Source organism: Leucopleurus acutus (genome assembly GCF_964270905.1).
Source record: "Leucopleurus acutus genome assembly, chromosome: 9".
In the NCBI taxonomy this organism is placed as follows: domain Eukaryota; kingdom Metazoa; phylum Chordata; class Mammalia; order Artiodactyla; family Delphinidae; genus Leucopleurus; species Leucopleurus acutus.
In genome coordinates, this window is record NC_139144.1 from 14,590,679 (window position 1) to 14,615,456 (window position 24,778).

The 24,778-nt window shown below is 43.7% G+C and overlaps 1 protein-coding gene across 1 annotated transcript in view; it reads left to right on the forward strand.

Annotated features, from left to right (window-relative positions):
• GLI3 (GLI family zinc finger 3) overlaps positions 1-24,778 on the forward strand; it is a gene marked incomplete at its 3' end in the record, with an annotated part of 271,120 nt that overhangs the window by 182,689 nt on the left and 63,653 nt on the right. The window contains exons 5-9 of the mRNA XM_082845989.1: positions 703-908; positions 4,404-4,550; positions 9,066-9,267; positions 22,491-22,704; positions 23,673-23,786. Of these exons, the coding sequence (XP_082702115.1) occupies positions 703-908; positions 4,404-4,550; positions 9,066-9,267; positions 22,491-22,704; positions 23,673-23,786 (883 nt within the window). The remainder of the gene's footprint in view (positions 1-702; positions 909-4,403; positions 4,551-9,065; positions 9,268-22,490; positions 22,705-23,672; positions 23,787-24,778) is intronic.

The following is a 24,778-nucleotide window of genomic DNA, read 5'->3' on the forward strand; positions in this document are numbered from 1 at the left end:
AAACAGGGAAACCCATATCTGTGAAACTGGGTTTGCTCGCAACCTCAAGACCCAGAACACTCAAGCTGGAGCACCTATGTATAGAGTGTCAATTTCATGTTTCTTACAGACTTTTGCAATTAGTCTCTTTTCTCATTTGTAGGCATCTCTGCCATGTGCATGCACAGACTCCCAGACCAGAAGAATCTTCCTTCCTTTCTTCTCTCTCCATCCCTCCCTTCCTAGCTTCCTTCCTTCCTCCCTCCCTCCTTCCTTTCTTTCTTTTTCTTTCTTTCTTTCTTTTTTTTTTTTTTCTTTTTAATGCAGTACCATTATGGTGAGAGAGACGTTCAATGGTAAAATTAACATCCAGGTCAAATGGAAAATAGAATCACAGCAACTACTTTAAGCTCAGATGCCTGTTTAGAATTTCTTCTCATGAGGAAAACCAAAGGGGTTTATTCTCCTATATTCCGAGTGCCAGGAAACTTCTCAGAGGTCTGTTTTCTTTGCCCAAATAATTGCATAGTAGCATTCTACCTACACGATGTCACCATGATCTTAAGGTCCTAGTGCTGGAAATGTATATGCCTGATCTTCTTTCCCCCAAGACGCCTTGAGTTCACATAAAATTTTACTTATTTTCTTTCACAGACAGCCTCTGCCTACGGAGCTCTTGGTCTCATGCGTATACCTCTTCTGTGTGCTTTTCTTTTTCCCTAGGCCTTCTGCCTTATCTAGTAGCCCCACGTATTCCGACCTGCCCTTCATCAGGATCTCCCCGCATCGGAATCCCGCTGCAGCTTCTGAGTCCCCCTTCAGCCCTCCGCATCCCTACATCAACCCCTACATGGACTACATCCGGTCCCTACACAGCAGCCCGTCCCTCTCCATGATTTCGGCTGCCCGCGGGCTGAGCCCCACAGATGGTGAGTCTCAGACCAGCCTGTCTGCTTCCATACGTCATGCCTCTGCAGGAACGTGGCATAGAGTAACTGATGCTTCTTGAGTCCCGTGTGCCAGGCGCTGTGCTAAGTGATGTGATTACGTGCTTTCATTTCAGCCTCATGACACCTCCATGAGGGTGGGATATTATGCCCATTTTCAGGTGAGGATGAGGGCAGAGGGTCCAAGTAACTTGAAACCTGGTTCACTGGCTAGTAAGTGGCAGAGGTGGTACTCAGAGCCAGAATGCGCTGACGCCCAAATCCTTGCGCTCATTCACTGCTGTTCTGTGGCTTCACGTATATTTGGATTGGCCCTGTTGCCATTCCCACATTGTGCATGTGTAACCAGCACATTTTGCTCCCCTTCTGATGAACGCTTTTCTGTGCTGCATGTCTGAAGGACACGTGTATACAGATGTGTCCACTGGAGCCACACTTTGCAAACTCCGGTGCGCATAGGTATCCCCTGGGGATGGTGATAAAATACTGCTCTCTTTGGGGTGGGTCCAGGTGCGGCCTGAGGTTCTGCACTTCTGAGAAGCTCCCAGGTGATTTCAGTGCTGCTGGTCTAGGGACCACGCTCTGAGCTGCAAGGTCGTAGAGAACATGATGGGCCGGCTCTGTTGTATGCACCCTCTGTCTTTGACCAAATGAACACTGCAAGAGGGATGCGGTGGGACAAGAAACAAACTTTGACCTTAATTCTCTTATACTTGATGTTCATCTTAAGCTCCAAAGCACCAAATTCCTGTTGTTCTGTTGGCCTCCCCATTACTTGTCACCTGACTCTTTTAAATTGGACCTGTGCATTACACAAGTGCCCAATGATAAAATGCTCCTTTGGTTCAGGAAGAGCATTTCCCATCTGACGCACACACATACAAACTCATTTGCCCACAATTGCTAGCGTCTGAGTCAAGGTCCAGGATGGCGTAAGCTGTATTGATGACAGGTAGAGGATTATGAGCTCTCTGCAGCAAACCACAAATCTCTGATGCTTGTGTTGGGGCACAGAGACACACTATGCAGTCCGTCTCACCCAGCAGCACGGTCCACATTCTCCACTCAGACGCTTCCCGAGGCTGGCCGTGCATGGTGGGGATAGTAGATGGAAGCTTCCTGAGGTTTTTCAGTAAATATCCACTCATTCATACAAGAAGCTGTGCTCCAGCAATAGCTGCTGGCTCGCTTTTCTCCCTCTGATTCAATGCAGTGAAAATACTTGCAAGGTCCCTGATGAAGAAGTTTTGCCATTTCGACAAGATTCACACTTTAAAAAGAAAACTGTAAAAGAGTGAGATTGGAGTCCGTTCTGCTTTGGATTTGGTTTTCTAGTGGGAAAAATGGAAAGTCACCTCCATGGAATACTTGAGGGTTCATGGAAGTGACTAATAAGAACAGAGGGAGAGAGGGGTCGAGAGGTCAGCTGACGATGGGCTTGGAATGTTGCCCGGCTTCTGGACATTTAGTGGGGCCACTGAAGTTGGTACCTCTAGTTAAAACATCTTGTCATCTGCTTTCCATAGTATTTGATGATGAATATGACTAAAATATTCTTTGGTTGGTTGTTCTGCCTCTCAGGAGTCCAATTAATACCCAAGTCAGGTCACTAAGATTTGTCTCTTGTGGTCTGTGATTTTTGTATATATCTCTCTGTCTTTACAATGTATGAGAAGTATGTGGACACATATAAAAAAGAATGAAGTAATGCCATTTGCAGCAACATGGATGGACCTAGAGATGATCACACTAAGTGAAGTAAGTCAGAAAGGGAAAGACAAATATCATATGATATCGCTTATATGTAGACTCTAAAAAAAAATGACACAAATGAACCTATTTACAAGACAGAAATAGACTCACAGACATAGAAGACAAACATATGGTTTGGGAAAGGGGGTGGGAGGGATAAATTAGGAGTTTGGGATTAACAGATTCACACTACTATACATAAAATAAACAAGGACCTACTGTATAGCACAAGGAACTATATTCAATATCTTGTAATACTTATAATGGAAAAGAATACGAAAAAGAATATATATATGTGTGTGTGTATAACTGAATCACTTTGCTGTGCACCTGAAACTAACACAACATTGTAAATCAACTCTACTTCAGTAAAAAAATTAAAAAGTACATGGACACAAATGTAAAGCCTACACAGACCTATCACTAGAATGCTAAGTGTTTCTACATCATAATGATAAAATTAGCTTTTATTGATCGAATGCTATGTGCTAAGCACTTTCCATGCACCATTGCCTTCACTGCTCCCAGCAACTTCCTGTGAAGCTGTAAGGGGTGGAGCTGGGATTTGCATCCACATCTTAGTGTATTTGGAGACCACCCTCAGAACTGCTACAGCATCCTGCAGCTTTGGCACATAAATTGGCATGCAGAAACCGATCATTATCCCACTGCTATAGAGCTGACGCTTGCCAGTAAATTGCTCCAGATTGATAGGTGTATTTCTTTTTGATTTTGTAATGAAAAAAAGAGAAAAAAAAAGAGCTTTAAAATTATGGAACACAAAATTGCAGCTTGCCACCGTCATGTGTTATTAAAGCCAGCTGTGCTGCCTTTTCCACTCGTGACCCAGGGTCCTCCAGTTCCTGAGAGCTGACTCAGACCCTCCTGCCAGAAGGCTTAGGGATGTATGTTAAGTATGTCGTGAAGGACGTCATGGTTATCTAAGTTGTTTACGACTGTAAGAAATGTGAAAAAATAACTGCACATACAGTGATTTGATACGACACTTTTTTTTAAGATTATTTATTTTATTTATTTTTGGCTGCGTTGGGTCTTCATTGCTGCGTGCGGGCTTTCTCTATGCAGCGAGCAGGGGCTACTCTTCGTTGCCGTGCGCAGGCTTCTCATGGCAGTGGCTTCTCTTGTTGCGGAGCATGGGCTCTAGGCGCGCGAGCTTCAGTAGTTGTGGCACGCAGGCTCGGTAGTTGTGGCTCACGGGCTTAGTTGCTCCGCGGCATGTGGGATCTTCCCAAGACACTTCTATTTGGGAGAGCAAAATAGGGGAATGAGTGTACAGATACATGCACACATATATTGGGTTGGCCAAAAAGTTCGTTTGGTTAATGAATACGTTGTTCAATAAAGTTCTCGGTGAAAATGAAGAATGTCTTTTATTTTTACGTAAACCCGAACGAACTTTTTGGCCAGCCCAATACAATTTAATCGTTTGGAATTCCTGGTGATTCTTCAAACTCACTTCGAAAGTTTTATCATGTATTTTATTTTTTCTATTCTTTTCCTTCAGTTTTATTTTCGAATCAGTGATATCTGGGAGACTTCAGTGAAAGCATGATTTGAGTTCAGGAAGTTTTCCTAGAAAGAACCGTAAAAGGAATGGCTGATGTGGGCTGCATGGCAAACGGACTTTGGGATGTCTCAGGAAAAGCTTCTTTTTGGCCTTCTTTCAACTAATAACCATGTTTTCTTGTCTCCTCTTCCATCCAGCCCCCCACGCTGGAGTCAGCCCAGCGGAATACTATCATCAGATGGCTCTGTTAGCCGGCCAGCGCAGTCCCTATGCAGACATCATCCCCTCCGCTGCCACCGCCGGCGCAGGGGCCATCCACATGGAGTATCTTCATGCCATGGATAGTAAGTGGCGGGCCCCTCTTCTGTAGTCCTGGGCATGGCCAAGCTAACTCATGAAAGGGAGAGGAAGATACAAAGATGGGTTGATTACCTAACTTTTCAAACCGGAGGAGGAGGAACCACCAATACTTGGGACTCTGGTTGCCTTGGTTTCCTAGGAAGCTTCCACAGATGTGGCCATCCTGAGACTCCCGCTTAACTCACTTCATATCAGTGAACTGGAAGATACAGGCGATTGTAATTTAGCAGATACACAAAAACCTATTCAGCCCTGAGTGTCTTGGTAGCAGAATAAGGGAACGTGTTTGATTAGACGAATGTGCTTCGTCCAGTCATTCCTTGGTTTTATAGATTTTATGCTTTATAAATTAACTAAAAAAGAGACCTATACTTGGTTTTACATTTTTCATTGACTTATTTTTTTCTCATTTTCCACATGTTTTCTTTACATTAAAAAATTCTATCTCATTGAGACCTTTTACGCAGGAAAAATAAAAACATTTCCACATCGGGAAGGGCTACTTTTAGCCCTCTACCTAGCAGTGGAAGAAAATGGGAACATTGGTTGTACTTTATATCACTTTATTTTGGGTCCCTCAAGGCTTATGACATGTCCTTTGTGTCACTTCTCTAGACATATAAACAAGAGCCTATGATTATCATTTTTCAGAACATCCAAGAGTTCTTATTTATTCGGATTCTTTAAGTCCACATCCGTTTGCCAGGTGCCAGGAAGTGAACCTGAAACATCAACCAAGGTGTACATAACGAAACCCTTTGAATACGACGACAGTATGAGTTTGAGTAGGACATATGCTCGAGGTTTTGTTTGTTTCTTCTAGTAGCAGTGATTAATTTGTGATTTTCCATGTAGGGTCTGTTTGGATTCTTCTGTGACAATGGGTGGACCTTGGTCTACTCTCTATTAGTGGTTGATAATTCAGTTCTCAGATTTAGAATAGAGAGAAAATGATTGGTCCACAGGGCATAAAATCTACAGCCTTGGTCCCCTTACTGTCATGAGCTAACTTAGCTGTGTTACATACGAACACAGCTTGAGTGGGTTTCCAATGGGGAGCTCATTACCACACACAGAGTAAGAGAAATGTGTTACATCTTCCGCAGGGATTTTGTTTTCCGCTTTGTAGAAGAGAGAGTTTCCATTTCAGATTCATCATAACCACGTTTCAATTAGGGATTATTGGGGAAAAAAGTTGAGTGTTATTATGCAAATTAGTTATTTAAAAATCTGCAAATAGAGAATTAAAATAAGAGAGAATCCTTGAAAGGTCAGCCCGTATTGCCTTCTCTATTTGATGAGAATGTGTTTAGTCAGGCAATGGCAGTTTTTATCTAAATAAAGGATGAAGTTACCCTTTTACTTTGTAAAAACTAATTAAAGGCATTTTAATTTGCCAGAGTATGTGGTAAATTGATTGTCATTAACTAGGAATTTAGATGTCCTATCATTCATCACATAAAAAGAAACCTCCTTTTTCTTTGTCAGAATCTTTTATTAGAATAGAGAAACAAAACAATTAACAGAAAGCCAGATAGGAGAGATCTGTGTTGGAACAGTAAGAATGCTAGGGCTTAGATTTAAGAAGGAAGCCGTAGGATCAGTGAAGAACTGGGCCACTTCTCTTTCAGCAGTTTTGAAATCCACACCTCGTAGTTTAGCTGTTCCCTTCAACAGATGACCCCAAGTCACTGCCCCAAATGCTGACAACTTTCTCTTTCTAGGGGGTTGTTAGGGGGTTGGGAAGAGCATGATAAAGGGTTGGAAAGTGCGTAAAGTACTATATCCCTGCCCTCTAAAATAGCTGAAATAACATTTAGTTTAATAGAACATAACCAGAATGTTATGTTTTAAATTTAAATCATAGGAGACTTTTGCAAGGGAGGAGTGAAATGACTTTAAATTCCTACATTGGCTCTGCAGTAGCAAAACCAGAGGCAAACTGGGATCGAGCTGGTCATTCTGATCCACTGTTACAGCTCTTCAGGACTCTTCCATTAGCAGAAGCGGCAATAAACTGGATTCAGATGAGCAGCTGACTTTTAAATGTGCCAACAATGGGCCTACCTGGGTTTCAGCCAGCTTCAGGATAGAGTATTTATGTGTTGCACATTAGAATGAACAAGTCTGTTTTATGGCTCTAATTCTACTTTTTGGGATTCTAGTGACCTTTAAAGACAGGAGAGCAAGTAATCCCTATAAGGAATATCCTGGAGAAATCCTAGACACTCATGAAAACCACACTATTTATACTGGTGGAAACTGACTTAAATAAATACCCATCTTGGAGGGAAAAGCAGAGGAGCCGGACCATCCAGGCCTTGGGCAACCTGGAGGCTTCTGTGGAAGGGATGAAGCCAGGCCCTGGGCTCTGTCCTTGGATGATGTGATGGGGATATAGGCCTCTGGTGTTTTATAGCCCTCAGACGGCCTCCTTATCTATTTAGTGTTTTTTAAAAAATCAGGAAATCAGCTCTATCTGGAATGTCCTGTTACTTCTAACTCTGCCAGGGATCACTGAATCCCACTGAGAATGGTTACTCTCGAGGATGATATGGAAACTGACCAGAAGTCTGGTTTGTCCTTGGAATCCTTTGGAAGTGGAATGCATTTCTTCACTGAAAAACTTTTAGGATGAAATTAGCCTCTCATAGTGAGTAAAAAGGAGACATTTATGTGTAAGGCAGATGCCATAATAAAAGTAAGATGCTGGTTTAAATACTAAGAGCTGTGAACATAGTGGGATTGTTATTTTTGTACGACCATGGCCTAAGTCAGGTTGGTAATGAAACTATTCTAAATGAAGAAATTCAATTTTCAATGTGCCTGAAAGAAAGCTTTGAGTAGGTACCACATTTGTCATTCAGATTGGTTTTCCAGTTTCATATACATGGATGGTACTAAGTTCCAGTTTGTGATTTATTTTTATTCACTATAAAGTATATCTATTCATCTCTATAACATTATCTATAGAGTCTTTCATATTCATCTATTGCACTTCATTAAATCATCTCAAAGCATATGTTGGATTGTTATCTTGTATCCAGGTCCATCTCTGGTGAAGAAAATGTTCCCAATGAGTTTTCTGGAGACCAAGTGCCTAGACTTTTTTCTATAAAGAAGGCTTACCTTCTACTTCAGTTTTCCAGGGACCCCAAAATTGCCATGTCCCTGTAAGCAGGTGTACCCATGCTTTGAAATAGAAACCCTCCGTTATTTCTTAAAAGTATCATGTTTGATTTTCCTCTTACCTAGTGGTATTATGTTCTCATTCTGTCATTAAACTTTAGTTTGATGACTCTGTAATATAAATGTGACCTTAGAAAAGGCAGGAGTGGGCCTGTGGGCCACATGCATAGCTCTGCCCTAATTCAAATCTCTACCATCTACCAAACTGAAGGCAAATGGACATTTAATTTTTAACTCTCCATGTAAAAAGTATTGTATTAAGTTGGCAGGTGTTTAAGTGTGATTTACTAACCTCCAGAATAGAACTTCATCAGTGGAATCTTCTTGAAGTCTCAAAACTCTTATAAATGCAGAGAATTAATTAATCGATTGACTGATCTAATAACCAGAGGCTTAAAATTGACTCATGTTATCTTATTATAATGCTTGCAGGGTTTTTCTCCCCCAACCTTGGAAAATCTGTAAACAAGCCACGTCCCAAGCTTTTAAATGTTTCTTGGGACTTAGGCTGTATAGATTATGGGGAATTTAGGGCAGCATTCCTCCATCTCAGTGCTACGGGTGCCAGACGATTCTTCATGGCGGGGGTGCTGCCCTGCCCATTCCCAGGTGTGCAGCAGCTTCCCTGGCCTCTAGATGTTTCTAGCACCCCGTGAGTTGTGATAACCAAAATATCTCCAGATGTTGTCACATGTCCCCTGGGGGCAACATCGCCCCCCCCCCCATCGAGAACCATTAATTTAGGATAACGTATTTATCAGTTTTGTCAGTAAAGCCGTAAGTATTCCGTGGATCAGATAACTACAGAAATCATGGGGAAATGCGGGCATAACTAAGCTGGATTGTTTTAATCTTAGGATACTTTAATTCATTTTTTTCCCTTCGGCTCATTGCCTTAAAACGGTGTGCATTGCGGTGGGGAGGGTGGAGGGCGGTGCGACTGTGGGAACCACTGTCTTTGTCGCTGGCGGTGAATTAATGATGAGCATATCTAAGCAGCTGTCAGATTCATAAATCACTGGAAATGAGAGGGAGAACACATAAAAAGTCTCTCCCTTTTGTTTAGCAATTTATCATTTTGTCTGCACATTAATAAACAGAGCTCCCCCGAGGTAAGCCCCTGGAAGATAAATATTTCTCCCTAATTTCCTCAATTGTACCCAGTAGATCACAAGTGGAGGAGAGAGGTACTTGTCAACGCCAGTCGCCGGCTTCTTATCCTTCACTTCTTCCACGCGGGGTAGTCGGAGCAGATAATGGGTACAGAGTCCAGCCGCAGGTAATCAGGTTCTGTTTTGTTTATACAACAGGCACCAGATTCCCCAGCCCCCGGCTGTCAGCCAGGCCAAGCCGAAAACGTACACTGTCCATATCACCACTGTCCGATCATAGCTTTGACCTTCAGACCATGATCAGGACGTCTCCCAACTCCTTGGTCACCATTCTCAATAATTCCCGCAGCAGCTCTTCAGCAAGTGGCTCTTACGGCCACTTATCTGCAAGTGCAATCAGGTATGTATTTCCCCCAAATCCATGATGTGTTTCTTTAACAAAACGTCACTGCTCGCCTGCACCTTGCGTTTGCGGTACTGACTACCTACAAGGAAGGATTGCAACAGGACACCGGGGAGGACCCGGGATGCGGATGCAGGTTGCATTTCACTACGATGAGTTCCAGAGCCAATTATTGGGCCGAAAAGAATTATTTTGCAGACATCAGTTAGCAGCCCATTTAGAGAAATCGTACTTATTCAGGAATGAAATCCCCTTCCTAGAGACAGTGAGTAATGGCAATCTTTTTATCTTCTTACTAGTTATAGTTCCCTAGAAGGAAAACCAACTTTGTACCTGATTTGGGCACACTTGCAAGGACAGGGACAGAAATCAAAAAAACAGAAGTGGGACTTCCCTGGCGGTCCAGTGGTTAGGACTCCACACTTCCACTGCAGGGGGTGTGGATTCGATTCCTGGTCGGGACACTAAGGTCCCACAGACCGTGCGACATGACCAAAAAAGAGAAAAAAGACCAGACGTGAGTCTTGTCTCACGGGGGAAAAGTGTGCATTGGGAGGAAGAAAGAAAAGGGGACAGAAGGGTTTTAAGTCTAAAGGAATATATGGGTCTTCCATGATTAATATACATATTAGGGAAGCCCTAACAGTCCAGAAAAAGAAAAAATGTGTTAGCAATAGTCACATACCATATTTACTAGAAATGATGAATACCATTATTTTTTGTCCTTAATGTTTCCATTACGGTTTTAATTCTTTGCTTGTTCAGCTATCAACAATCCTCCTTGGCAGGCACGTTAACGTTGAAATATTATAAATCCCCATTTTGATATGATGTCATTTTCTGCAGCATCTGTCTTTTAATATGGTCAGGAAAGTGTGGAAACACGGAACAGAGCAAATAACTCTGCTTGTACGATAGCAGTCCGTACTTACAGAGGGGATTGTTTCAGGGTTAGCTGATGTAGACACGAAGGGAGGCTTTGGAGTCGGGCAAAACTGTAGTCAGATTCCAGCTTTGCCACCCGCTGTGCAGACCTTACTTGCCTGTAGGCTCTGAAATTCAGTCTTCACATTTGTAAACTACAGACAAGACAGCCACTGTAGAGGAAAGGGGTACCTTTTATTAAAGCTGGTGTGTATGGGCAGGGCCTGGATGAAGACCCCTGCCCATGGGCAGAGCCGCAGGAGAACTACTCCTGGTGGTCCGTCCCGAGGATGAGCTACCGGGGCCTGGCCATGCTACCCCCAATGTGATCACCCCAATCTGTCTCCGAGGAAGTACGCCCATCTCCAAACCACGACCTGGCTGTTCTGCACTCCTGGCAGATTTCCCTGGGCTCATAGGTGGCCATCGACCTTATTTCAGTTTGCTGAAATCATATCATTATTATGTGGCTCGACTAGAAGTCATAGCATCAAAGTGGTGGAAATGAGGTCCACAGTGAAATTCACAGGAATGATATTCACACAGAATCACTTGGTGAGCGTTTTTTCTTCCCTTCTGCTCTCTGCCCAGCTACCGTGACTTTTCACAGCCTCTACAGGACTTAGATTCGAAAGCGGTACACAGATAGTCTCAGTGCTGTCTTTATTCTTACCCTGGCGTCTTCACCCGTTTCCTCATCTCCTCACCTTTCCCAGGTAATCTAGTACCAGTCCTTGAGAGACTGTCAGTATCCTGACTTGGAATAATCATTGTCCCCTGCCTCCGAGGAGCTACCACAGATCTGATTATTCTCATTTGAGCTGGAAGCAGAGATTCCTAAGTCCAGTCAGGCCCCAGGAGACCCGTTTGCAGTCAGGTGACCAGGGCCGTCGGGCACACAGGTCTTTCTTCCCTTCAGCGCCTCACCAGTCTGTCTTCTCTCTTGCAATCTGACCTCTCATTCTTCAGTACACAGCCCCTGTGTGCTAGGATAAGATGTAGCTTCTGATGCATATAAAGTAATACAGATAACCCAAGATGAGATCGGCTTGCTGGAACAATACAATAATTAGAAGAATTACGACCGGCACCACCTGCCAGTCCTTTAGCCGGAGTAGCGTTAGTGCTTCACTTGCTCTGTTCCAAGTTTCGCTTTGTGAAATCTAAAGACCGACTGGAGGACTCCTCAGTAAGTGGTAGGGCTGGTGGCTGACGGGAAGGGAAGCAGCATGAAGAAATCTACAAAGGGTAACTTTCTCAAGAGGGAAAGATACAGGAGTGCATCTCATCTCTGCTTTGTACCCAGGGACACGGCAGGCACAAGAAGCGCTCACTGTTTTCATCTGACAGCAGTTTTGGAAAGCGTAGTGTTATTCTTGTCTTATGCATCAGCACGGAGGGTTTTGCAAGAGGACCAGCCCTCCAATTCCTTGCTTTTTAGTTTGCCCCAAACACGTTTGACTTGCACACTTACATGTTTTCTAATCCTAATCTGCTTCTCGTGTTGTCAGTGCATATAGTAATGGGGTCAGTTTCTAAAGATGTTTTTCAGTGTGTAATGACACACATTCAGTTTTCTAAAAAAATCTCCTTCACACGTGTATCCCAGTTCAAATGCTATTCTCTAAGAGGCTGGTAATAGTAGGGACCACCGTTCGAAATTCTTCTGTTTACTCGCTCATCTGGTAGTTGCTATATGTCTCCCTCTACTAGAATACAAATGCCAGAAGGTCTAGGACTGTGTATGTTTTGTTCATGGCCACACTTCCCAGCTCACAACATCTGTGCCCTGTCACCTTGATACCACTCAACAAATATTTCTGGAGTGAATAAATGAAGGAGCTCTTTAATGAGCCATTAGAATTCTAATCGCCCTCCTTATTAAAAGGAAGTTTCCATGTGGTGGATGAATAATGCTGGCTTTCAGAAGGTTATAGTGTATATGGATAGTATATCGTATATCCGTAGGTTGACAGTTACATGGATATACAGAGGGATGGACACAAAATAAAGGGATAAAAAAGCAAATGTCTATCCTCAGTTTGTATATGGTTCTTATGTTTATGTATTTACTTAATAATTCAGACTGCTATAAGAATTCCATATAAAGCACATATTTATTCACAGAAGCTTAGCTACATCTTAAAACATAGTACTTGATTACGGCTAACTGATTAAAACATATTGTCCAAATGTATAGCAAAAGTCTTTTTTATATCATAACTGAGAACATCATTCAGAAAAATAACCCCGTGCACTTAAAAGGATGTTGTGAAATAGTTAACTGTCTCAAAAAGTTCTAACTTCTCCATCACCCTGAAGACTCCTGTCTAAGACTAGACGATTCACATTTATCACATACAGCCTGTTAAGCCCCACCCTCTCTGGTTAAGGCTAGTATTATAAATGTCCAGTTAATGGCGTTAAATTGGAAATAGTTTGACCCCTGCTAATACCTTCCCCTAGAAATCGAGCTCCCATCGGAGGAGAAAGTGCTTCAACTGACCCTCATCTTCCATCTTCTAGCAAAAGTAAAGGGAATGAAGAAATGAGTAATCTGTTCATTTCTAACCCGCCAGTTACAGCTTTCTCACTTTGGGTTTAACGGCGAAGATGAAGATGGCTTCATATCCTTAGTAGTTTCAGGTCTGGTTCGGCCAGGACAGACATCTCAATGAAGATGAGAGCTGAGTGCCCAGAGCGCAGCCTCACAAATCAGTGCGTGTTTTCTGTGGCTGGCACTGACCAGCTCTGCCCGGTGACCAGAGAGCAGGGGTCTTTTCTTCTGCGCGGCGTCAGCCCTCCCAGACATCAGGCCCCGGAGTGAGGATGTATCTGGCAGGTCCAGTGCCACTTCCTGAGAATGGTAGGAATCACCTCGGCCTCCACAGCAGCTTGACTCTGCGCTGTTACCTGCCATGAGTCAACTCATGCGTGTCAGACAAACAACACGAGATGACTTGGGTGGGAAACATCAAAGAATCGATGAATCCACAGCCCAATGACCAGGGTCCTTGAAACTCTCTGACTGCATCTTCTAAAAACGACGAGACAACCTTCTCTTCCCCTAGAATCAGTGAAAATAATGAATCCTCACTAAAAAGGACAGTTTTCATTTACTTCCAGGTGTGGCCATTGGTTTGAGGTAGTCTTCCATTTAGTCCGTTACTCCTTCATTTCGCAAATATTTGACTGCATACTCAACTGTGTGCTGGTTGCTGTGCAGGACGTGAGGGCTGCAGAGATGAATGAGAGACACGATTCCTGTCCTCACGGAACTCACGGAAGGGAAAGGCCTCCAATCAGCACAAGGTTGGAGGTGGGCAGGGCCAGACCATGAGCAGGGTGGACCGCTGATCCCAGAACCGTAGGAAGCCTTCAAGGCCCCGGTGAGGCTGCCTTGTTTCAAGGACCGGGCAGTTTCACAGGCTGAATCAAAGGCGCTCAACTGCTTACATGGGCGAAACTGCCAGGTCTAACTGAATTTCCTCTCCTGTTCCCCTTATATCCTTCTCTCTTAAAAATCCTCCAATGGGAGGTACGACTAAAACGATTGGAAGGAGATGCTATTTATAAGAGGCATATAATAATGTCTGGCGATGTTTTTAAAGCGTTGGTGATGCTTTTTCTGACCATGTCTACGTGGCTGACCAGTTACATGATTTGGGTGCTTCAGGCCACATCTCACTGGAGAGTGTGTTACTGCTATATATGTTCTTGGAGGTTTTGTCTGTTTAGTGGCAACCCAGCTTCTAAAGCCTTTTAGGACTCTTGCATCCTAGAAAGCCTAATGTATTTTTGTCCAAAGCAGTATTGAAAGAGTGCATATGCCTCGGTGTAAACATCGGGATGATACTTAACTCATTTTGTGAGCATGTGGGTCCTTACGCGTGGGCTCATTACTTCTTCCGAGGCTGCTGGGTTTTCCAGTGAACTTGCCCCGGGGGGCTTTTATGGATGGACGTGGAAGCTTTACTTTTTTACTTTCAAATAGAAGCACGTGCATGCGTGTGTGTCCCTATACCGACATGTATACAGATGATAATGGCTGTTGGCCTGTTCTCTGCAAAACCGGGAAGAATTGTTCTTCCTTTGAATGGCAGCTGTGGTACAGTAAATTCCACAGCTGGAACCAGAAAGTGGACGACCTCATTAGTATGACAACCACAAAGTAACCACAAAGTTGGTTTTGATTAGATGCCTCCTTCTCCCCCTTCCTCTCTCTTTCCTTGAAGCCAGTTTCTGAAATTTGGGGGCCCCCATGTTACAGTGTGGACTGTTGCCTGACTCCACCTCCAGTACTGGTTTCATGAACAAGAAATAGGAGAGATGGGACACTGAAAAGGAAATAGCGTCCTTGGATTCGTCAGCCTATAGAAAACTGGGTTAACTGCAACATGAAGTTTTTTTTTTTCTCTTTTATCAAAGTATAGTTAATTTACAATGGTGTGTTAGTTTCAAGTATACAGCAAAGTGATTCAGTTATACATTTGTGTATATATATTCTTTTTCAAATTATTTTCCATTATAGGTTAGAATTTTTTTTTTTTTTTTGCGGTACGCGGGCGTCTCACCACTGTGGCCTCTCCCGTTGCGGAGCACAGGCTCCGGACGTGCAGGCTCAGCGGCTATGGCTCACGGGCCCAGACGCTGCACGGCATGTGGGATCTTCCCGGACCCGGGCACGAACCCGCGTCCCCCGCATCGGCAGGCGGACACCAGGGAAGCCCCATTATAGGTTATTACAAGATATTGAGTATAGTTCCCTGTGTTATGTAGTAGGGCCTTGTTTACCTCTTTTATATATAGTGGAGTGTACATGTTAATCCTAAACTCCTAATTATCTCTCCCCTGCCCCCTTCCTGGTATCCCCTTTGGCAACCATAAATTTGTTCTCTATGCCTATGAGTCTGTTTCTGTTTCGTAGATAAGTTCATTTGTGTCAGCATGTTTTATATTCTACATATAAGTGATATCACATGATATTTGTCTTTCTCTGACTTACTTCACCTGGTATGATAATCTGTAGGTCCATCCATGTTGCTGCAAATGGTATTATTTCATTCTTTTTCATTGCTGAGTAGTGTTCCATTGTATATATATACCACATATTCTTTATTTATTCGTTTGTTGATGGACATTTAGACTGCAGCATGAAGTTTCTTAATCCCAGTGCCCGACCTGAAGAAATACATTATAAAAGCATCACATGAGTTCCTTTTAAGGAAGTCTTAAAAATTCACATCTGAAGAAAACTGACCAACTAGGGCAGTTGAAAAAAAATGTGTGTATAGGTCGTTAGCATTGATTTTACATTTAAAACATTTCCTAAGAATATATAGCTGCCACATACTCTTCTCTCCTCTTCACTTTGGGTAAGAGATGGTGCCTTTGTGACTCAGGCCTTCCTGTGACCACCCATGTCAGGGCTCTGCTCTGGTTTAATTCTCTCATCAATCTCAGGCCAGCCCAGCTCCATGCCTGGTCCTCCAGGTCAGGGAGGGTTTCCGGAGATGAACCTGGAAACTGATGATGAGCCTTTCGGCTGAGTTCCCGGCAACCTCCCTCGTCCTTCCCCACATTAGCACAGAGGAACCCCAGCCCTGAGACTCAGTGGAAGGAGATGTTCCATGCAGCTCTAAGGAAAAACTACGATTTTTTTTTTTTTTGAAAATGGGTAAATGCCATGTGCATTGACATCATTAAACAATAAAAAGAAACTTTTACCTGTAAGTATGCGGTGGCTGGGTGATCCATCCTCTTGCCATCTTTCTTATACTTCCGATTTATTTTTTTCTTTTTTGGCCATGCTGAATGGCATGCGGGATCTTAGTTCGCTGACCAGGGATGGAACCCGCGCCCCCTGCAGTGGAAGCGCAGAGTCCTAACTGCTGGACCGCCAGGGAATTCCCCCGAGTTTTTTGACATTCACTTTTAGTTAGAAACAGACCTCTTCAGTATTGTAATTGGCTCTATCTGCCCTCCCGATATGAAGGACTACAGCGGCTCACATCACGCTGCTTTATTTATTGTACTGGTATTCAGTTATCCAGCCCATCCCCCATCCTCTTATCCTCTGCCATATGCAGAGTTCCTGAAGTGTTTTTAAAAGACATTTCAGGATTGTCTCACATGCTATTTTAATTGGTTTTTATCTTTTTGACTTGAATATTAATGACTTTGAAATGCCTGTATGTATAATAGGGTTGAATACATCTTAACAAATGATCTTCTACAGTATGAACTTTTAGTGTCCCCCACTAATATAGCATTTCTGTAATTAAATATGAATTTACGGATTGATCAGAGAGGCTCTGTACAAATGTTGACGCACATCACTTCCTTGGTGTGAAAAAAATAATGTTTGTTGTGAAAGTCAAGCGTGATGATGGATCTCAAAGTTGTATGTATTGATTACAGTTAATATGTAACTTTCCAGTTACAAATAATTATCTTATTCTTTGGATATATAAAAGGGATCTGTAGAAAGTACTCGGCTAAAACTGGTTGAATTAATGAACGAGTGTGTGGATTTGACGATATTTATTTTTTATTTAAAAAATTTTTTTTATTGAAGTATATTTGGTTTACAGTTGTTGTGTTAATTACTGCTGTATAGCAAATTGATTCAGTTATTCAGTTAAACCTATTATGATGTTTATTTTAGTTGTTTAACATCCTGTCTTTCTAATTACACCCCAGATTTCAACCAGATTGAGCATAGTTGTTGAGATTCCCAGACAGAAGAGTTCCAGATAAGGGAGGGGTTACTGGGCTATTTACTGCAATATTCAGAAATAAGACCCGGTTTGCAAAATTTGACCCCAGTTTGAAAAGTGTATTGACAAAACGTTACTTCGGATTTGTGATGGAGAATAAATACATCAAAACTTTCTTAACGATTCAGACTTTGGGAATTTTAACATTAAATTTTTGGAAAATAGAAGAAATAGTTCCCACTCAGACAGCGATTTGCTGATCACTTTTAACTCAGCTCAGAGCAAAGAATAAAAGGGAAATTGACCTCGGTAGTTATCCTTATTTAGAATTCGGCCCCCAAGTCACTGCCTACCATGTAACGAGTGCTCCTTTAAGGTATTTTATAAAACTAAGACTTCGGTAGCCGTAACTCGGTTTTGATGGGTGAAAATTATACTTGGTGGGAGGACACCACACACACTATAGTCAGAGATCGAAAATCCACATTTTTCTCATTTTCTGCTTTTTAGGAAAATACAGGACAGATTAACATTTGAATTAATTTATTCTGGCTTTCTTTTTTCTTCCTTTTATAATTTTTCAAAAATTCTATTGGAGTCGAGTTGATTTACAATGTTGTTAGTTTCAGGTGTACAGCACAGTGATTCAGTTATACATATACATATATTCATTCATTTTCAGATGTTTTTCCCATATAGGTTATTGCAGACTGTTCTAACTGTGGTCCTAGAAGACTGTTTCTCCAAGTGTTCTGTGAGGAACGCTAGTCTCTAAAATCTCCTCCAAATGTTGCTACGAACCATATCGGGGCTGGGACACTTGGAACACACATTCAAGTATTAAGTAATTCCAGGGACCCCCGGGGCTGTATTCCTCAGACTTTATCACCTTGGTACTTCTTTTTCCTATCCTCCCTAACACTTACTTTTGGGTGACTGTGTTAGCACATTGCTTGGGAAGATCTGGGCCATCTGACACTTTCTAGCGATCTTACCGATTAAATATAGATTAACAGTTGCAAGTCACATTCTTATAAACGTGTGTTTTTAATTATCCCGTCTCTCATGTAGTCATCTAGAAGAGAAGTAAATGCTATAAAAATTTTTTAAATTATACTTGATTAAATGTTGAGTGAAGAGAATTCAAAAATCAGAACATAAACTTAATTGCTCTTCAGTTGATCCAGAGGAAAGAACAGGGTGAGCAGAAATGTAAAGGCTTTGAGGTCATAAAGCTCAGGTGGACCATGTTTTAGACTAGACTGTGTCCTTCTTTTTTTTTTTTTTTTTTTGCTGTACGCGGGCCTCTTACTGTTGTGGCCTCTCCCGTTGCGGAGCGCAGGCTCAGCGGCCATGGCTCACGGGCCCAGCCGCTCCGCGGCATGTGGGATCTTCCCGGACCGGGGCACGAACCCACGACCCCTGTATTGGCAGGCGGACTCTCAACCACTGCGCCACCAGGGAAGCCCGACTGTGTCCTTCTTGAGAGGAGACAGAAGCAATGTATAAAATTTTTCAACAATGTCAATACTTTGTATTTCTAGGAAATTATGGAACGAATACATGAACTGTTTAGGAAGATTTTTTTTTCGGGGCTTCTAAAAAGAGAATTTACTTTTCAAAGAAAATTCTGACCTCTGTAAACCAGCAGTCTGTCCTCAGCAGCTGAAGTTCTATAAAAATGCACAGAGGACTTTTGTACTGTTACTACCTTTGTACTGTTTTATAAACACGTTGTCAAATTGCTTTTCTTTGAAGGGACTGTTCTGAGTTCGGTATGCAGAATAATGGCCCCCAAAGATGTCCACATCTGACTCCCCGGAAGCTGTGAATATATCACCTTACAGGGCCAAAAGAATTGTGTAGCTGTGATTCAGTTAAGAGTTTTTGTTTGTTTTTTTAATAGTCTTCGTAGCAGCTTTGTGTGTAACAGCAAACCACAACACCCTGAGATGCAGCAAAAGACCGTGCATAGAACATATAAGGAGCGTACATAGCAAGCGTGCTATACTTAGACTCTAAGATACTATTCAGCAAAGGAAATGATTGGAGCTCAACTCAATGCAGCAACATGAAAAGATATCACAAACACAATTGTGACCAAAGAAGCTGGACACCAAAGGTTACCTCCAAAGGTTACCACGTAGACTTTAACACATCTGAACTTACAGTGTGTGGCCTTACAGTTTTCCTCAGTTTTGAACTTGCCAGTGGAATCATGCAATAGGTGATCGTTGGTGTCCAGTTAAGGGTTTTGAGATGAGGAGATGATCAGGTGGCCCTAGTATAATCACAAGGGTCCTTATAAAAGGGAGGCAGGAGGGTGTCGGAGTTACAGGGAATCAGAGGAGGAGGTCGGGTTGAGGTGGGACGATGAACCGTGGATGGAAGCAGCCTCTAGAAGCGGGAAGAGGCCAGGTGCCAGGGATTTCCAGAGAAACGCAGTCCTGCCCACCCATCTGAGAATTCTGACCTCTGGAGCTCTGAGATGGCAAGCGTATTTTGTTTTAAAACAACGAAGTTTGTGGTGATGTGTTGCAGCAGCAGCAAGAAACTCATACCTAATGGGGGTGGTTCGGTCACTCACTGACTCATCTCGAGGGGCTGCCCCATGCCAGGCAGTGTTCCGGGCACCAGGGGTCAGTGGGGGACAAGACAGACCAGAGCCCAGATCCCCTAGACCTTCCATTGCAGAGGGAGGGAGAGAATATGGTTTCAGAGAGCCTCATCCTGCAGTGAGAATACAAGTGTCAAACAGCAGAGCATCATGGGGCGAGGAGCTGCAGAGGGGGCTTGTTTTGATGGGGGCCTCAGGCTTAGGAGGTCCCTGTGTCTGAGGAGGTGACACCTAAGCTGGAATTTGAGTGACCAAAAGGAAGCAGCTAGGCTGGCTTCTGGAAAGACACAGCAAGTACCGGGATGCAGAGCTTAGGAAGACAGCTCACTTGGGGTCAGAGAGCAGGGGGTGGTGGCCCCGATCCCCTGGCCCCCCCGCCACCGGTGGGAAGTCCTCGGACGTTCTTTCCATGCACAGGCTTTGTAATCCGGAGCAAGCAGCCTTCCTTCCAGGAGCTGACGGCAGCGCCCGCTCTTGTGGGGTGACACGAGGTCTTCCCCTGTGAGCACTGTTGCCCAGCTCTTTGCACGCAGAGGAGAGAGGGTTTCCCTTAGCAGTCCCTCCTTATGAATAATCAGGGACTGCTAAAAATCGCTGGTCCATCCTGTATGTTCTCATATCCTTTGGAATCTGATAGTTGACATGGATTTTAGGGAAGGTTTATTCCTGTCCCCTGGTTTGACCAGCGAAAACGCAGCCCCAAAAGGGGATGTTACCCACATGGGTTGAAAGCTGTCGCAGCCTCTCCTGCATCTGAGGTCAGAGACTTTGCACCTGGGGATGGGGGCTGCAGCACCAAAGCTGGTCCTTCCTTTTGTCTTCTACATATTTTTAAGAGTAAAAATCGACCTGCTCTGTCTGGCTATTAACATTTGTAAATTGCATTACATACAAAACTGAGGGCATTTTCTGCCTTGTGAAACGTGTTCTCGAATGGTCTGGCTTCTTAATTGGGTCCTGACTTTTTTGAGCCCCCCAATATTGGGCCCCCCAGAATGAGAGGTGTACATGACCCAAGGGGCCCCCTTCCCAAGCCCACCTGCTCGTTCAAGCTCATGAAACTCAGGAAAGATGCATGGAGGTTTGTGCAAAGTCCATATCACATTATAAATATGTGTGTGGTGGGGTCTCTTAGTTTTCCTTTATTTTTTTAATGAACAGAATAAGGTAGTTACACTTAGTAATACCCATTCACCGAAAGGAAAGGTGGGGGGGTGGGTTAAATCATTGTGTTTTTTGATGAATGGCTTGTACACCAAAAAATAAATTGGACAAACTGGCACAGAGCTCAGTGAACATGAAATCAGCTATTAGAAGAAAGCTTGTGAACAAATTCTGAGGCAGATATGCATCTTTTGATTAACGCCCTATCAATCATCCACACAGCTACCTTAGCTGAGTCTTGCTGTAATCATTCATGGTTGCTTTCCGAAACACTGGCAGAAACTATAGCGCTGCAGAAACAGAATATTATTAGTGATTTCTCCCTAACTTACTGTGAACAATGACTGTTTTCACCAGGTTTCTGCTCTCCTTTATTAAAGAAATACAATACAGAATGAAAGGAGAGTTCCTCCAAGCCCTGTGAAATTCTCCTAGGGTATTCTTAATGATATTCAGTCTTAAATGGGCAAGCTATTGTAATGCAAGGCTCTCCGTAGGAATAATAGTAATGTAATCCCATTGAAACCACCTTTTTGTGGATTGTAGTCAAAGGGGCAAAACGTGGAGTCCCATTAATGAAGGGAGTATGTCTTCGGCGTTATTACTTAAAGTTGTTGAAATGGTTTGAATTTTGTTATTGTAATTATTATAGTCTCAGCTAATGCGCTTAACAGCAATAGTAATTAACCCACCAGATTGGGACATTTGCGTGAATTCTACCTTTGACTTTGCAAGAAACCCTGATTCTTTCTGGGCCTTACACAGCAGGATGGAGAGAATATCTACGTGTGTGTATATATACATACATACATATATATATATATATATATATATATATATATATTTCCCCCACTGAGTGTTTTTAAAGGAAGAAATTTTCACAAATGCCATTACAGTGTTTCAGGCATTTTTTTAAGCCATCGGCAGATTCCTCGAGAGCGCTTCTTTCTTTTAAGAGGATTGGATTCCTAAACTATGGTGGTGCAGAGGACGATTTGGCACCGCCTACTAGCCCAGAAATCTTTAGGTGATGGTGTGACTTCCTTAGAACTTCCTGTCGCCCGGGAAATACTCTGGCATAATGAAGTGGTGACAGGCATTAGCATGTATAATGGGCGCTAATAGACATTTAATGCTCCTTAGCTGCAAGAGGGAGCGGATGCTCTCCCATTGGAATATTCCTCAATCAAAGCCCATTGATCACCGATTTCAGCCAGGAGAGGTTAATCCATCAGCTTCTGTAACCAGACGGCACTGATGGAAATTCTTTAGGTGGCATTCAGGATGAACCAAGCTTTCCATCTTTACAAACAAATGAGTGATATGACAAGCATGGTGTTCAAAACACATTTAACCAATTGATTTTCTTTCTTCTTGTAATAAGATCTGGAGACTTATGAAAGCGTGCAGGGGGAGCATAGATGAAAAGAATTGCTCCGTGCATGGGAACATGTGGGATGCGGAGCTGAGAAAAGTACTATAAAGCATGTAGTCACCCATTCTCTTTGTTATAGAAAGTTTGTTATTGCAATAAATAGTTGTTATTGAGCCGATGCCTTTTGCTTCCGTTCTGCTGAAGTTTATCTCAGGTCTGCGTGTCTGTGCCAACGCCCATGCGTGTCCTGTCTGGGCCGTCAGCTTTCTCTAGGAAGTTTCGAGATGTTCGTCGATCATTTTTACCTTTTAATTTAAATGCACAGCCCTGTTGCGATTTGGGGGAAAAAACTAGGTATAAAGGTGCACTGGTCTCTGTGTCCCGTGTAAATGATGGTTTTCCCTTTATCTCCCACCCGCAGCCCTGCCCTGAGCTTCACCTACCCTTCTGCACCCGTGTCTCTCCATATGCATCAGCAGATCTTAAGCCGACAGCAGAGCTTAGGCTCGGCCTTTGGACACAGCCCTCCGCTCATCCACCCCGCCCCAACTTTCCCGACACAGAGGCCTATTCCCGGGATCCCTGCGGTTCTGAACCCTGTCCAGGTCACCTCCGGCCCTTCCGAGTCCTCACAGGTGAGAGAGACAGCTCGATGACCTGGTCTGTCTTGGGAATCATAGAGGAGAGCCACGGGGCCACATCAGCTATGAATACGCGCAGGCCAGTGGCATCCTCACCGCTTCCATACTGCAGCCTGTGGTCCCAACCCAGGGCTGTCATCTTCAGATTCTGTGCCGTGTGTATGCTCCTCAGGAAACGAGAGCTTCTTCCACTGAGTCATTTTAGCCTCGGCGGAAAAGCAGGCTACTGGATCGGGCTTCCCTCTGACCCTGTGCTGTCTATAGCCCATTCAGTAAAAATACATCCCATGAGTGGGTTGCTGTCATCCGGTCCCTTTCCCCTGCACTATTAGAGTTCGTTAAAGCCTGGATCCCAGCTCTTTTCCTCTAGCCTTAAAAAGCCCCAGGGAGTTGCTACTTATGAGTTAAAAACAAAGAGCTGTCTCATGCATGTATATCCTGGCTTTTAAAATATATATATATTGGAGTATGATTGGTTTACAGTGTTGTGTTACTTTCTGCCGTACAGCAGAGTGAATCCGTTATACATATACATGTGTCCACTCTTTTTTAGATTCTTTTCCCATGTAGGTCATTACAGAGCACTGAGTAGAGCTCCCTGTTGCTATACAGTAGGTTCTTATTAGTTATCTGTTTTATATATAATAGTGTGTATATGTCAGTCCCAATCTCCCCTTTATCCCTCCCTCCCCCGCTTCCCCCCTGGTAACTATAAGATTGTTTTCTACCTCTGTGACTCTATTTCTGTTTTGCAAATAAGTTCATTTGTACCATTTTTTCAGTATGTCCTGGCTCTGAACACATACATGTTCTGAACTCTGCTACGTGCAAATACGAGCCCTATCTGTCATCATTCTGGTGCCAGGGACGCTCGCTATTCTCGACTTGTGTGTTTTAGCTGTGGTCCTACTCATTGATCCGAAGTTAATTTTTGTCTCTGTCCCTGCCAATGTGACCCACAGAACAAGCCCACGAGTGAGTCCGCCGTGACCAGCACCGGCGACCTGGTGCATAATAAACGCTCCAAGATCAAAGCTGATGAAGACCTCCCCAGCCCGGGGCCTCGGGGCCAGCAGGTGAGGGAGGCGCCGGCTCTGGCTCCCTCCAGCCTGGCGTCTTTTCACAGCATTGGCTTGTCTACCGCGTTCTTGGCCTTGGACGTTACCCACACGTTTAACAAAAGGCCAGGGCTGGAGTACAACTAGGTTTGTTTCTCCAGCTCAGAAGCAGACACACGAAAATGCAGGCAGCTTTGTGGGGTATAAACTGGAGTAAGTGGGTGGATGTGTTTATTGTTGACCAGGGATGTGAACAGGCTTCGGTCCTTGGCCTTGATCTTGGGCCAGAATTACAAGCTCCTGGCTCTCAGCCTGAGCTGGGCAGACCAGGGATATTCCTTATAATGATCATGTTCTTATTTTTTCTTATGTTGCCACTTGCTACTGGCCAGGAGACCCTGCATAGCCAGGAGGGATCCAGCGACAACTAACCTAACCTAAGGCTACTTAGATTCTTGTTCTTTACCCCAAGTCCTGAAAGGACAACTTTAAAAATTCCAATCTTGTCTCTGCTGTTACTTAGATCCTGAACCTCAATTTTAAAAATGTGTAGATTCGGACTTCCCTGGTGGTGCAGTGGTTAAGAATCCACCTGCGAATGCAGGCGACACGGGTCTGATCCCTGGACCGGAAAGATCCCACATGCCGCGGAGCAACTAAGCCTGTGCGCCACAGCCGCTGAGCCTGCGCTCTAGAGCCCACGAGATGCAACTGCTGAGCCTGCGTGCCACAACTACAGAAGCCCAGGTGCCTAGAGCCTGTGCTCTGCAACAAGAGAAGCCAACGCAATGAGAAGCCCGCCCAGCTCAACGAAGAGTAGCCCCCGCTCGCCACAACTAGAGAAACCCACGTGCAGCAACGAAGACCCAACGCAGCCATAAATTAATTAATTAATTTTTAAAAAAAGAATGTGTAGATTCTGCTCGTAATCCTATCTTGTAGGTTCCCTGGGCCTGATACGGAGCTCCATGAGTATAATTCCCAGAGATAGGGGTTGGACGAGAGTCTGG